General features: G+C 38.8%; 2 protein-coding genes across 2 annotated transcripts; both read right to left on the minus strand.

The window, feature by feature from the left end:
- Nucleotides 1-562: 562 nt before the first annotated feature.
- LOC147868591 (pentatricopeptide repeat-containing protein At4g21300-like) lies at nt 563-8320 on the minus strand. The gene is made up of 4 exons (XM_087339554.1): nt 6510-8320; nt 6100-6136; nt 4009-4199; nt 563-3669 (listed from the first exon to the last, which is right to left on the minus strand). The coding sequence occupies exons 1-4, from the start codon at nt 8197-8199 to the stop codon at nt 1316-1318; spliced, it is 4272 nt and encodes a 1423-aa protein (XP_087195680.1). The 5' UTR covers nt 8200-8320; the 3' UTR covers nt 563-1315.
- A 2859-nt stretch (nt 8321-11179) lies between these two features.
- LOC147868592 (voltage-dependent chloride channel 1, chloroplastic-like) lies at nt 11180-13730 on the minus strand. The gene is made up of 5 exons (XM_087321174.1): nt 12516-13730; nt 12108-12323; nt 11800-12006; nt 11553-11652; nt 11180-11431 (listed from the first exon to the last, which is right to left on the minus strand). Exons 1-5 carry the CDS (start codon nt 13683-13685, stop codon nt 11394-11396), a joined length of 1731 nt encoding a protein of 576 aa, XP_087177300.1. The 5' UTR covers nt 13686-13730; the 3' UTR covers nt 11180-11393.
- Nucleotides 13731-14561: the final 831 nt, after the last annotated feature.

Here is a 14561-nt window from a genome sequence, read left to right on the forward strand (position 1 = left end):
TAAAAAAAGATCACAAGGATTCAGGACATGTTAACGCAATGCATGCACAATCAACAATTATAACAAATTCCATTTTGAACTCAATGCATGTACAATTAACAGCTATAATGGCGTCAAAAGGTAGCGCATTGTATCTAAGTGTAATCTTACACTCAAAATCTATGTGAAAGAGATGGCAGAGCAAGGATGATGATGATCTGCCATCATCCATTGGTGGCCATAATAGATACAAGACTTTTGGAGAATATATGACTATATCAATAAATACAATCCATTTCTCAGATATAATTAATCAGAGAGAACTCAGAAGACTATGGAGGCACGGAAGAATATGACCATATTTATAACATGGTGCATGGTAGAGTGTAGAGTGGGCTTCTAAAAACCATTTGGCTTTGTCTAGGATATAATTTATCTTGATGAGCTACCGATGGACCCTGGTCATTGAACTCACCATTATTAGTACAGCCCTCCTAGAAGGTATTGTAAATACCAATGTCGTTGAATTTATGTCTTCCAAGAAATAATCATTTCAATGTAATTGGAAATTTGGATGAGCACATTGAAAATTGGTAACGAAAGCTTTGGTTGATGATGAAGGATGTTATTGTTTACTTTTGATACACTCTAGTAGATATATGTACATGGGATGCACAGTTGTTTGGGTTCATCGAAGTATGCACTCTGCAAGAATCATGATCAATAAGCACCCAGATATTGAAATAATGCAATAAGATGCATTCACAGCATTCGTATCCCACTATGTGTAATCCTGACATATGCATGAAAAACACTGTTTGCATTCTTCTATAACGGATACTTCAATGTTATGCAGCAATGCAAACACTTATTTATCTATTTTCTAAAATCAATATAATGATTCCAATAAATCCGACCAATAGCAAATCAATGAAATGCACGCATGGGATTCAGTGTCCAAATCCAGTCTTTCATCACATGAAAATTTTTCAAACCTTCATTGTTGCAAACGTTGATTAGTAAAATTCAGACTCGATATGAATCCTCACAAATATATCTCCTGTTCACTGAAAATTTGCATACAGTTTGCATCATTCACCATGGTTGCATGCTTCTCACCCATTGATCAAAGAGAGGCAGAAGAACTGACAAATTGGGACACAGTCCTCTTGTGCTAGTTCTAACAATTTCTTTACTTTGTCAATAGCTCTGATTGGGTCACAATAAATGGAAAAATGCATATTTGATCCATACAGAACTCAAATTCCATATGACTATGGGATTGGTATCTTTCATGCAGTTTTCTCTACTCTAGAAACCACAATTCTATCTTCTTCTATGTTTGCATCCCAACTGCTGCATGTATATTTCCCATGCATACATATGTGGCAGCACACTTCTCATCCAATTGTACCGATTCCTCAAATGCCCATCTCCCAAGCTTCACATTCCCCCATCTTCTACAATAACCCATTATACTCTGGAATAGTGGAAGATGGGCAAAATGTTGAACCCTGTCAAGCAATGCTTTCACCTTGTCGAAGTGTCCTGCACGCCCAAATAGATCAATCATACATGTATAGTGTTCTAGTGTTGGATTGAGACAGTAGACACAGCACATTTCATCAAACAACTTTTCTCCCTCTTTGACTAGTCCGGCATGACTACATGCATTCAACAAAACAATAAAAGTGACCAAATTGGGCACATCTTCAATCCTCATTCTATTGTATAGATCCAAAACCATGTCCACTCGGCCTACTTGTGCAGATCCAGAGATTAACGCATTCCAAGACACTATATCCCGTACCTGGAGCTGCTCAAACACTTCTTGTGCTTTCTCCAACACACCGCACTTGGAATACATGTCCACCAATGCATTACCAAGAACAACACAGTCTTGCAATAATCCTTGCTCTCTCACCTTAGTATCTATCTCTTTGCCAATCTCTAGACAGCCTAAAATACCACAAGCTTTCAAAATACAGACATAAGTTACTACATCTGGGGAGGCTCCCTCATTTTGCATCTGTCTGAAGCATTCCAACGTTTCGTCACCAAAGCCAATTTGCACATATCCAGTGATCAACGTATTCCACGAGACAACATTCTTCTCTGGAAGCTGCTCAAACACTTCTCGTGCTTTCTCTATTGCGCCACACTTGGAATACATATCGACTAAGGCATTGCCAATAATAACCTTTTTCAATAGCCCTCTCTTTCTGACCTCTGCATGTATATCTTTTCCAATTTCTAGAGAGCGCACTATGCCACAAGCTTTCAAAACGCACACATATGTTACATCATCAGAGCAAGTTCCAACATTTTGCATTTGTCTAAAGCATTCCAGTGCTTCATCTCCAAAGCCATTCTGGGCATATCCAGCAATCAGTGCATTCCAAGATACCACATTCTGCTCTGGAAGCTGATCAAACACTTCTTGTGCTTTCGACAATGCACCACATTTGGAATACATGTCCACTAACGCAATGCCGAGCATGTTGCCTTTCTGTAATATCCCTTGCTTTCTGACCTCTGCATCTATAGCTGTCCCTACCTCTAGGGACCGCAATATGCCACAAGCTTTTAAAATGCAGATATAGGTTATCTCATTTGGGTAAATTCTCATATATTTCATTTGTCTAAAGCACTTTAATGCCTCATCGGCAAGTCCATTTTGTGCATATCCAGCAATCAAGGCATTCCAAGATACAACATTTGGCTCTGGAAGCTGATGAAACACTTCTTGTGCTTTGGACATCGTGCCACACTTGGAATACATGTCCACCAATGCAGTTCCAAGTACAATATTTTTCTGCAATAGTCCTTGCTTTCTGACATCAGCATAAATATCTTCACCCAACTCTAGAGAGCCTAAAATGGCACAAGCTTTCAATGTGCATATATAAGTTACTGAATTTGGACGTATTCCAACATCTTTCATTTTTCTGAAGCATTTCAATGCATCATTTGCGAAACCATTTTGGGCATACCCAGCAATCAAGGCACTCCAAGACACCACATTCCGTTCTGGGAGCATTTCAAACACTTCTTGTGCTTTCTCGACCACACCACACTTGCAATACATGTCTAATAGTGCATTACCGAGCACAACATCTTTCTCCAACAATCCTTTCTTTCTGACCTTGATGCCTATGTATTCCCCAAGCTCTAGAGAACCAACAATTCCACAAGCTTTCAAAATAGATGCATACGTGACTGCATCTGGGGATACTCCTTCATCTTGCATATGCCTAAAGCATTTCAGTGCTTCGTCACCAAGCCTATTTTGTGCATATCCAATGATCAAGGCATTCCAACTCATGACATTTCTAATTGGAAGTTGATCAAATATTTCTCTTGCTTGCTCAAGGGCACCACACTTGGCATATGTTGTAATCAAGGAAGTGGCAATATACATATCCTTCTTAATCAAATTTTTTTGGGGAACATACACATGAATTTTCTGTGTCTTCTGAATTTTCTTTTCATTCTTGCATGACTTCATTGAATTCAAAAGTGTAATCTCATCACCAAACACATCATCATCATTTTCATCTATCTTAATCTTGACTTTGGAATCAACCAAATGGATCTCTCTTGAAGTCTCTTTGAAGAAAGATGGATTATACCATCTATCATCGATCCTTAATGCTGTCCTTGTCTTGTTGTGCAGAAAGTGTGGCTTTCCTGTGTGGTGGAAAAGGGAGGAAAACAATAAAAGTTTGAACGTATATTAGGGATCCAAAATTCTGCAATATTATATATATATATATATGGGAAATTTTGAATTTTCTTTTATTTCCTCAAATGCCCCTAATTTTTAATTGTTTTCCAATATAAATGCTCTTCTTTAACCCCCTATCAAGCAATTATATGGTCAATTCATCACATTTTTCTCAATTATATGTGGTCTTTCAGCAATGACATGGTTAGCTCATGCTGGCCACGGGCATTAGGGGAAATAAAGATAAACTCAGGAGCATTTCCAAGTTCCCTCCTACGAAACGTATACGCTTTGGCTTTTACCTCTCTGTGTGTCTGCTTCTCCCAGAGCTTCAATAGATCTCTGAAGTACTCGTCCCATAAGCCCTCTGTTCCTTTGGAGGAAAAGGATAGAGCAATTACATTTTTCTTCTTCTTCTTCTTTATGAAAGTAGGAAAGATAATGCAATGAACGTCGCTTATCAACGCCTTTAAAAAACAGATAATTACAATTGCTTCTTCATCTTATTATTCTAAGCCTTTTCAATGTGAAGCGGGCAAGAAAAAAACAGAAATATGTGAAGAGATAAAAGAACATAGGTGTAGGTGTGTGTGTGGGCGCATGCACATATCAATTCCCCGCTATAGTTTCACATAACTCATTCTTAATCATCGTTCTAAGTGACCTCTAAGTTTTGGTCACTGCAAGCTCAACAACCACAAAATGATGCTTGGCATGTATATATGTCTTTCTTTAATTTCTCGGCCACAACTATTCTAAAAATTATCATAGATGATCGACCGCATATGTCCTATACATGATTGATCCTTAATGCAAACTAAAAAATATCACAAAAAGTTGGAGCTAGGGATCAAAACAATATCACCTCAACACTAGACTCACTTACTATGCACATCCATTTTATTCAAACATGTCATTGATATAAGAACAATCACGAGATTTGGGCATCAAACATCAACATCTAGTCATATGCAAATTGTATATAAGAATCGTAAATAGACAAACTTTGAATATGTGAATACCGTCCTCCATGTCTTCATAATGGGAAGAAGACTCCTTGTTGCTTTCACATGTTCCCTTGCATTGTATCTACAAACCCAAGAAAGGGAAGACAATGTGCAAGTGTGAAGCATAGTAAAGTCTCACTAGGTTCTAGATGAAGAGCTCTTTACACAATTAGACATGAGTTGGTTGTGTTGATGTGGAAGTGATCATATACTTGGGACTAAACAAATATTTTCTCTGACGTGAACTTCCATGGTTAATACTTCTTCTTGTATAAGCATTTACATCTATAATTATTACTCTAAACATTGCCTCTAAATCAGATTGAAGAAATAAAAGATCAATCAATCTAGGCTAATTTTTTTGAGATTAAGATTGGACTAAGCTAATTTCCATGGTTGACACTTCTCTCCATGAGTTGCATGTTCACAATGATTAACATTGAAATAAGCTCTAGCCCATAGTTTTGAATAGACCAATAATTAAGTGATTAGACTATGTATAATAATAGTTTGAATATTGCCATTTACTGTACGCTAGTCAATACAAGAGCTGCAAATTTCAAATATTTGCACTCACACCAATAACAATTGCCAACGGTTCGGTTCGGTTTGAGAGGGTCAAAACTGAACCGTTAAAAAATTTTCAAACCGTTAAAACGTGGTTTTGTGATTCTATTTCGGTTTTCAACTTAGGTCAAAATTTAAAATTTAAAATTTTGTTTTTAAACAATCTTTTTTAGACCTTATTCTCACATTTTAGGAACCGTTAAAAAAATTTCAAACCGTTAAAACGTGGTTTTGTGATTCTGTTTCGGTTTTCAACTAGGTCAAAATTTAAAATTTAAAATTTTAAAGATGTTCCTAAAATGTGAGAATAAGGTCTAAATATGAAAAGATTGTTTAAAAACAAAATTTTAAATTTTAAACTCTTTTTTTTATCAATTAAAAAAAAAACCATTAAATCATTGTTTGTAACTGTTGAAAGTTGAAACCGAACCCAACCATTTTTTAAAACCTGAACCGAATTGTTTAAACTTTAAACTGTTAAGCCGCAATTTTGTGGTTCGGTTTGAACTGTTGCCGATTATTACACACCAAGAATGGATAGAACCATGAATCAACATCACCACTTTTGTACTCCTTTTCAAGAGCATTGAGCAATATAAAGGTGTTATGAATAATCATGGAAGTTGCCATCAACTTATGCTAGTGAGTTACGGGAATCACCAGGACTTTGGGAAATATTTAAATACCATACATTCATTTTGTACATGAGCATGAGACAGATAGACCATTGAAAAGTCTTTTTGAATAACAATGGCAAGTTAGTGAGAAACCCTAAAAATTTCCAATCAATTAGGACATTCAAAAAAATATTTGAAATACCATGTATTCATTGTACATATGAACGTGAATTCGAATACTGTATTACATTCAATATAGATCATTTCATGCTGAATTTTGAATGCATATTCCAATCAAAGAATTCTTTTTGACCCCAGATACTTGAATCGGGCAACAGCAAAATGAATGCAGCTGCGCTCATACCAAGTTGAGCAGATTGTTTCAGCAAAAATACATCAAACATGGGATGCAGCCATATGTGCCCATGGCTTATCACAACCAAAAGACCCTCCATATATACAACAGGTCCTCAGTGTCATGTTTTAGAGCTTACACTTATGGTTTAGGCTTTAGAGTTTTAGGGTTTTGGAATTTTTGACATTAGGATTTAGGTGCATGCCAATGTGCACTATTTAGATGCCAGTTGAATACCAAAAATGTTGATTGTCAGCCACACATTTTTCTTTTAACCAAAGAATTAACCAAATTAATCATATCATCAATCCTGCCTTCATTTCGGAGGCCATTTACAACCTCATTGTACAACTCCATACTGCATTCTTCATTGGATTCGATAGAAGTGATGAAATACATGCAGGCTTCACGAAATCTTGAGGCCTTACATAGACCATCTATCACTACATTGTACGCAATCCTATCCACATTGCGTTTTCTCTTCACCATTTCATCCCACACTTCAAGCGCCTTATTAGTTTCTCCATTATGGAACAACCCTGCCATCAACGAGCTATAGACAGCATGATGCACTTGAAATCCTCTTGTTTGCAATACGAGGAATAGACTATACGCCTCCTTCATTCGCTCCGCTCTACACAAGGCATCCAAAACCATACTAAATGTAGAAACTGTCGGTTCTGAACCCCTATCCACCATTTGATGCAACAAACTTGAGGCTTTATCAATACTTTGCTTTCTACACAAATGCTTGATGAAGGTGTTATAGGTGACAACGTCTGGTGAAATGCCCTTCTCTTGCATTGTGCTTACAAGCCCAAATGCATTGTCATCTTGTCCGGTAGCACAAAGACCTGCTATCAATATATTGTATGTGACAATGTCAGGAAAACAACCTTTCTTGATCATGGCTTGCAAGCATTGTTTAGCTACATGTGTCTTCCCAAGCCCACAAAAGGCTTTCAACAAGATATTGTAAGTGCAAGTATCAGGATTGCCTCCGATCCCAACCATTTCTAACAGAAGAGGACCGGTATGATGCACTTTTCCCACCTTGCATAGACCAGCTATAAGAGAATTGAAAGTATACCGATTAGGTTGAACTCCATGCCTTTTCATGTCGTTTTTCAAATGAAGAGCTTCATCGATATAGCCAGCTCGACAAAGGCCATTGATGAGACAAGTGTAGGCAACAACGTCGGGCTCACACCCATGTCCAGACAGGACAGAGAAAACTCGAAAGGCATCCATATGTGAACCTGCCTTACACAGTCCATGGATAAGTGTACTGAGAGTAAAACTATTTGGGGAGCAATCCGACGACATCATCGCCACAAATGTCGATTTTGCAACATCATATAAACCAGCTCGGAACAAGAAATGTAGGAGAAGGTTGTACGTATAGGTACTAGGGGCACATCTGAAAAAACTCATTTGATCGAAAGTTGCTGTAGCTTCTTTTATCATTCCAGCCCGGCCATAGCTGGAAATAACTATATTAAAAGTGACTTCATTAAATTCGCATCCTGATCTCTTCATGAGCTCAAGGAGGTTTTTTATAGCTTCGAACTTGTAGTCTTTCCCGAGTACATGGATCATAATGTTGTATGTAGTGGTCGTGTGTTTGTACCCTCGTTGCTTAGAAGCCCACGTGAAGAAATTGAGAGCAGATATGGCGTCTGAAGGGAAGCTTTTCAGAACATGGAAGACATGGTAAGGAGAGAGCCGGACCTGGAGAGAATTGAGAGATTCTTCTGTGGTGTTACTCTCCCATCCTTTGCGAAGCATGCAGTGGATTCCTTCAATCTGAAGAGAGCAGAGTTTGGAAGACGAAGAAGAAGACGATGAAGAGGAAGATGAATTGCTTGTTCTCTGTTTCTTCACGCCATAGCCACAAAGCTTACGAGTGTAGTCCGCGCACCAGGCAGAAGAGGTCGCCATGGCCATCGTTATGTGTATCGATCGTCTCCGTATCCATCCTTCTCTATATCATCTTCCTCCGCTTCCTCCTCCGCTTCTCTGACCATCATATATTGCTTCTCCCTCTCCTGCCTGCGCGTGAAGAGTGAAAGAGCAAACCACAGATAACAACAGATTGAGATACATATGTATATAATACATACGGTAGGGTTTTAGAGCATATACATATGCATACACAGAGACATATACATACATACATATATGTATGTATGTATGTATTGACTTACAAGTTACGATGGTCTCTGTCACTTATGCTCAGCCCCCCCTTCACAAAATCATTAGTTGCAAGAAACCACGCCCGGTGCTCTCTAGTAATGGCCTTGTCTCGATTCACTCGGTGGACATGAGCATGCAGTGCAATTGCCCGCTCGTTGGTTGATTGCTCTAACAATGAGCAATGCAACCAATTTCTTATCCACACACGAAACAAACATGTAACACGGATCGATTTCTTGTGTGAAATCCATGTCCGTCATCGGCCACACCAATTTGTGTGCCAATGAACATGTTCTAAATAGATGCCATGTTGCAGTTTTCACTTGGATCTCCACCCACTACATCACCCCTTCGCTTTGATGATATAACATTGTTTCTATTCTGAACCTCATTCCCAAGGGTGAGACATTCCGAGAAAGTAATAAATAGTTAAAGCTATATAGAAAAAGACAAAAAAAACCTAGAAAGAACTCTCATAAAAAGACTTACAAGATTTGCACATTTTAATTCTGTCACAATTTTGTAACTCATCATCATAAATGGATAGATTGTTTAGCATTATGGGTGGTGTTGCAACCAAATGGAGGATTCGCCTTGCCAAAGAAGAAAACGAATGACTTAACATACATGGTAATGCCTAGTTCTCACATACATAGGCATAAAAAGCTTGCTTTGAGGATACAAGTATGTCGTTATGATGCCACGAGAGTTTTAGGAATGAAACTATTCAAAGCTTCAAAGCTTATTTTAGTATGCATTATCTTATGTTATTTTAAGTCTTGATGATTAATGACTATGTTTTGAAACTTGTCACAAAATGTCTAAACATGTTTTAGCTTATAAAATTGTTCCCGTGTATCAAAGTTCTATTCTAGATGTACTATCATGATCCTGGCACGTAGGGAACACTAAATCGATTGAATGTTCCACATTCATGTTATTGTTCTCAAAGCATTTGCGTTATGGGTAGCTATGCCCCTTAAAGACAATTAAGACAACTACATGTGGTGATCATAATTATCAAGTTAGGTCCATGCAAAATGACATGAGTAGACACAATTGTATGGGCAGATATATGTGAATACATAGAACTATTGATTACAAAAGCATAAAAGCCTCACTTTTGAGAGAAAGACAAGGCCAAGCATTGATGCATACATGACAACCATAGAAGGTTAATAGTATGTCCTTTAACTAAACCTTTAGAGACACTTTTGCTCACTAGAGAACAAAATTTCCTTATATGACAATAACTGGAGTAGCATTACAATGTAAGATGCGATTACAATCCTATCAAGTATAATCCTTGTTTTCTTTGTTACTATTTTACAATCATATTAAGTATAATCCTTGTTTCTTTGTTAATATTTCACATTGACACAAAAGAATAATCTTATTATATAATTCCCTCTGGCCACTCATGGCGAAAAAATAAGAGAGATTTCAACGTTAATTAAATGAAATTGCAAACTTCAAAAGGACTTGAATTATGGAGTTATGATAAACTTGAAGCTAAATAAAAACCTCCCAAATAGTACACGTGTTTTACCATTCACATGGCTGGTCTTGTCACAACAAGAATCATTCTATTATTATTAGCTTACCCTAGGGTTAATTGATTAGACTATTGGTATAAAGTCTTGGGTTTACTTGAAAACCTCCTTTTTACAATTGATTGAAATGCTTCAATAGATTCTTGATTAAATAAATAAATAAATATTTTGCAAATACCAAACTACAAATCCATCTTCTTCTCTTAATGTGTAAACCACAATCACCCGTACATTATTAGTGCCCATCGCTTCCATACAATTTGCCTCAAAACGTCTTCAATGTGAGATAAGGTGTTGGGTCATCCTAGAGGAGATTCATCAAGTCTACATGATTTTGAGTAAACACGTCCACATATTCCTCTATTCAAATGCTCTATTGTCTATAATACTTGGAACCAATATGATACTAACAAAAAATAAATGAAAATTAAAAATTCCCACCAAGAATAAGGAGGGAAAGAGCTTGACAAATGTGCCATGGAAGGATGTCTATGAGCCCAATGTGCCAAGTTTGAATTCTATAATGGAGTTAACAATTGTTCATTTACGATGGCAACAACATCCATAAAATGCCAATAGGATGAACAAGTTGTGAAGTCCACTTTGATAATCAATATTGGAATCTTGAGAAATTAGGGATCATAATAGGGGAGTGTGAAACATTGGTGGGGTAGGATTATTGTATAAGGAGAACCCGAAATTGGACAATGAAGATATTCTAGGAAACATAATTGGGAAGATATATTTAGGTAACATTGACAATGAACTTGGAAGGGGGATCCACCACCCATGTTATATTCTCCTAGTGCAAATGAATTGTGGCCTTGGGAAAAGAATTACAATATTTGGAAACACCGTTCATGGAGGCTTACAAATACTACACTTACATATTGGTTTTTGCTTATGCTACAAAAATATACAAATCCTATTTAACATAAATGAGGAGCTGCATAACACCAACATTCGTAATAGACTATATGTGGTGCCATTAATGGCCCTTTCTTCCTTATGGATAATATGTTAAAAACTTCGGAGATAGCCTTGAGGTGACATTAGCATAGGGCAAACAGTCATTTATAAACTCAAACATTACTGTGTATGCTACCTAAATTATGTAGACAAAAAGAGGAAGAGGAAATACAATTTAAAGTATATAATATACACAAAGTATCTCCGAATGGTGTTGCTTGAAAAATTGTAGATAAGACCTCTACACACAAGAAGTTGCCTCTCAATGTATTGTTTCATGTGTAAAGGTTCAACATTTCTTCATTGAAATTACTCCCAGGAATTATATATGTACATAGTGGTGTTATTTAAGAAAATATATATCTAGGCACAAACCTTCATTGAGCAATATGGTATTTACCTCTGAGAAAAATTGAAGTTGATCTATCTGATCTTCAAAAACTTCACCTTCTCACTCAACTCTGTAATTTATATCGCGAACTATAACTAAGTAGCTCTGGGTTATAAGAACATGGAAATTGTATGTGGTAGTGATTCATCTACTGTTATTAATTGTTGGATGTAAAAAGGATAATGAAGTACCTCGTTGTTGGCGACGAATATCATCAACACTTTGACGAATGGTATTACTGATGTTGCCAAGGGGTAAGATGGAGAAAGGTTCCTCGATGAGGACACCCACCTAGATTCAATATTAGTGGGTTGCCTTAAGTGTTTAGTCGAATGAATTCAATATAATTAAACATTAATATGCTAATTGCCACTTAATTTTGATGAAATGATCAACTACATAACACATATATTAGACAAACCTCAACAAATCTTTTACCTCTTCAATGCAAAAGAAGATCGTTGCGCTGAGGAAGGTGGCAGGAATTGTGACCCAGGTACACTGCTCCCAGAGCACGAGGGGGAGGAGGAGGTGCCAGATCACGAGGATCCTTGACGTAAGCCGTGTGTACGACACGGGAATCGGCGTGCTGAATATGCGCTCGCAAACGCCCACATTGTCATGTAAGCTGGTCACATTCGCATCCTTAATCGGAACATAAGATAGAGATCAAGAAGCAATACGTGTGAAGTAGACAAAGATCACAGGGCAACAACATCTATATGGGGATCTCGTGGGTGAAGTACCAGTAAAGCTTTCTGCATATCCGTGAGATGAGAGTTGTGGATGAACTGTGTGATGACCTGCAGGATGTAGTTGGGTCGATGTGGCGAGCTCATGATCGCATTCAGATCATCCTCATGATCATCTCCTTCATCATCTTTGAGCATGATCTCTCTCAATTCCTTCCATAGATCGTCTTCGTGGGTGAGATGATCTTTGAGACAGTAGGGGAAGCTAACCTGCAATAATTGTTAATACCGAGTACTCATTTTGTACTATAATCCTGAAACCATCCAATCCATTCCATTCTAATTTTATTACAACTAGATTTCTTACTTGGGCTAAATTTACATGAGTATATGTGATATTCATCAATAATTTACATGATTATATGTGATGAAGACTGTATGATCATATCAGTAGTGACATACGAGATATCGGAGAAGGTAGCGAAGTTTGGCAGCATCAGTTGGGTGCTGGAAAAAGATGACCGACTGCCTGGCCATATCTCGGGCACGGTTTACAATGCTGGCCCAGGCCTTACGGGCCTCGTCAAAACGGCCGTAAGAGGCATTTGTTCGGAACACAAGCAGTAGAGCAACGGCCGGAGCAGCCAACTGGAAGGGCAGGGATGGCACACGCAACAGGTACTGCGAAGCCGCGGAGACGGCCCACATGTTGTAGAGGACAAGAAGGGACGCCATGAGCGTGAGCTTGAAAACTGGAGGGAGGAGGCCGGCCGCCACACGTGAGCTTGCAATGGCTGCCATGTGCCGACTGTGCCTCGTGTTGCTACGGTGCCGCTTCCAGTCGCAGTGGTCATACACTGTCTTCCTATACACCATGTCGTCTTCATTCCACTGTTGCACCTTCCACGAATGATTGTTATTATTTATATAACTACTAGAAGTATTATTAGAACAACACCAGGACAACGAAGGAGATGGCTTGTGTCGCACCCAGTTATTGGAGGCAGCTGTATTATAAGTGCTGCTTTCCTGTGCATAGGCCCTTGTCCTTTTTGTTGTGGACTTGGATGATGACATCAACACTGGACTGCTGTCCCTCGCCATTATATTGGACGGTGGACACATCGATCTCGCCACCACTGGATTCTTCACAATGGAGGTGGAGGTCCTGCCATACCGGTTGATTAATGGCACCACAGCTTGGGCCAAACTAATCATTGTAGCAACACTCACCATGCCATTGGGCAGGCTTGAGAATCTATCAACCTTGCTTGGGGGCAGATATGGACGATAAGAGGCGTGGAATTTGGTGGCTTGATCTTGATGGTTCACCGCCCCTACTGTAGTCACCATCACCGAACCAATTCCAACCAAGCAGGAGGTATGATGTAGCGATGCCAGAAAATTAAGGTTGGAGGAGGAGGACCTCCTGATGGGACTGGGGCTGTCTCTGCGGCAAGCCGCTCTTGCAGGCTGCAAGAGGTTGTTGAATCGGCGTAGGCGTGCAGTGGCCGTGGCAATGGCCTTCCTGGCAACAATGGGGGTGGCTGTGGACGAATACACAAAGCCTAGTTTGTGATTCAAAGAGAAGCAGCTCGCCGCTCCCGCTGTGTAATTTGCAATCGCCAGCATATTCTTCTCTCCCTCTGTGTCTATCTGTTTCCCTGTGTCGTCTCCACCCCCACCCCTAACCCCCCCCCCCCCTCTCCTCCAGACAGTTCTGAAAAGAGAGAATGTGTAGAAAATTTGTGAAAATGGCGACGGTTGGTTTCCAAACGATGCGAGCGCGAGAATTTGTTGAGCCTTTCGCAGGAAAATCAGTTTGATGTGGTGCGTGCTTTCATACAAAACGAAACCAAAAACATTTAAAGCGGAGCATTTCCCACACTCCTATAACTCTACTCTACTCTACTCTACCCTACTCCACACCCCCTTCCCCTGTCCACCACCCTTTCACATGTAGTATAGAACCAATACATATACATATATTGACCCATCAACTCTCCATTCCCGCCCCGCCAAAGCATATTGATACAGAGTCTAGAGTCTAAACAACTCAAGCCACATTATCGTGAACTTACGGTTCCGTTTCTGCCCGATTTCGTAATTTCACACATGAGATATACATTAGTCAAGAAAGATAGTAAATTGCAGATAATACTCTACGATATCGTTCCATCCTTGTTCCACTTTCTAATACCAAGAAAAGAAAGTTTGGAAGCACATCCTCAATCTGACCCAAAAGTAAACCTAGTCATTAGAATTTTGATACCAAAATAACACTTCTTCGCCTTCCTTACCAAAATGGGGACTCTCCATTAAGTGTTTTACTATTTTCAAAGTAGTTCAATGTTCAATGTAGAGTTTCTCTTAATAGCAATTGGAGCATTCCCAAGCACAAGGAGACTTAAGAACAGTTGGCACAATGCCTATATAGTAAGACTTCTCTTCTTAAATTTTGGCACACTTACTCATGTAAGCTTCTAATCTAAGAGCGACTGACAAAAC

This window comes from Azolla caroliniana, unplaced genomic scaffold (genome assembly GCF_043228905.1).
Source record: "Azolla caroliniana isolate FFs.n. ecotype wild unplaced genomic scaffold, voAzoCaro1.0.p SCAF_1, whole genome shotgun sequence".
NCBI lineage: Eukaryota > Viridiplantae > Streptophyta > Polypodiopsida > Salviniales > Salviniaceae > Azolla > Azolla caroliniana.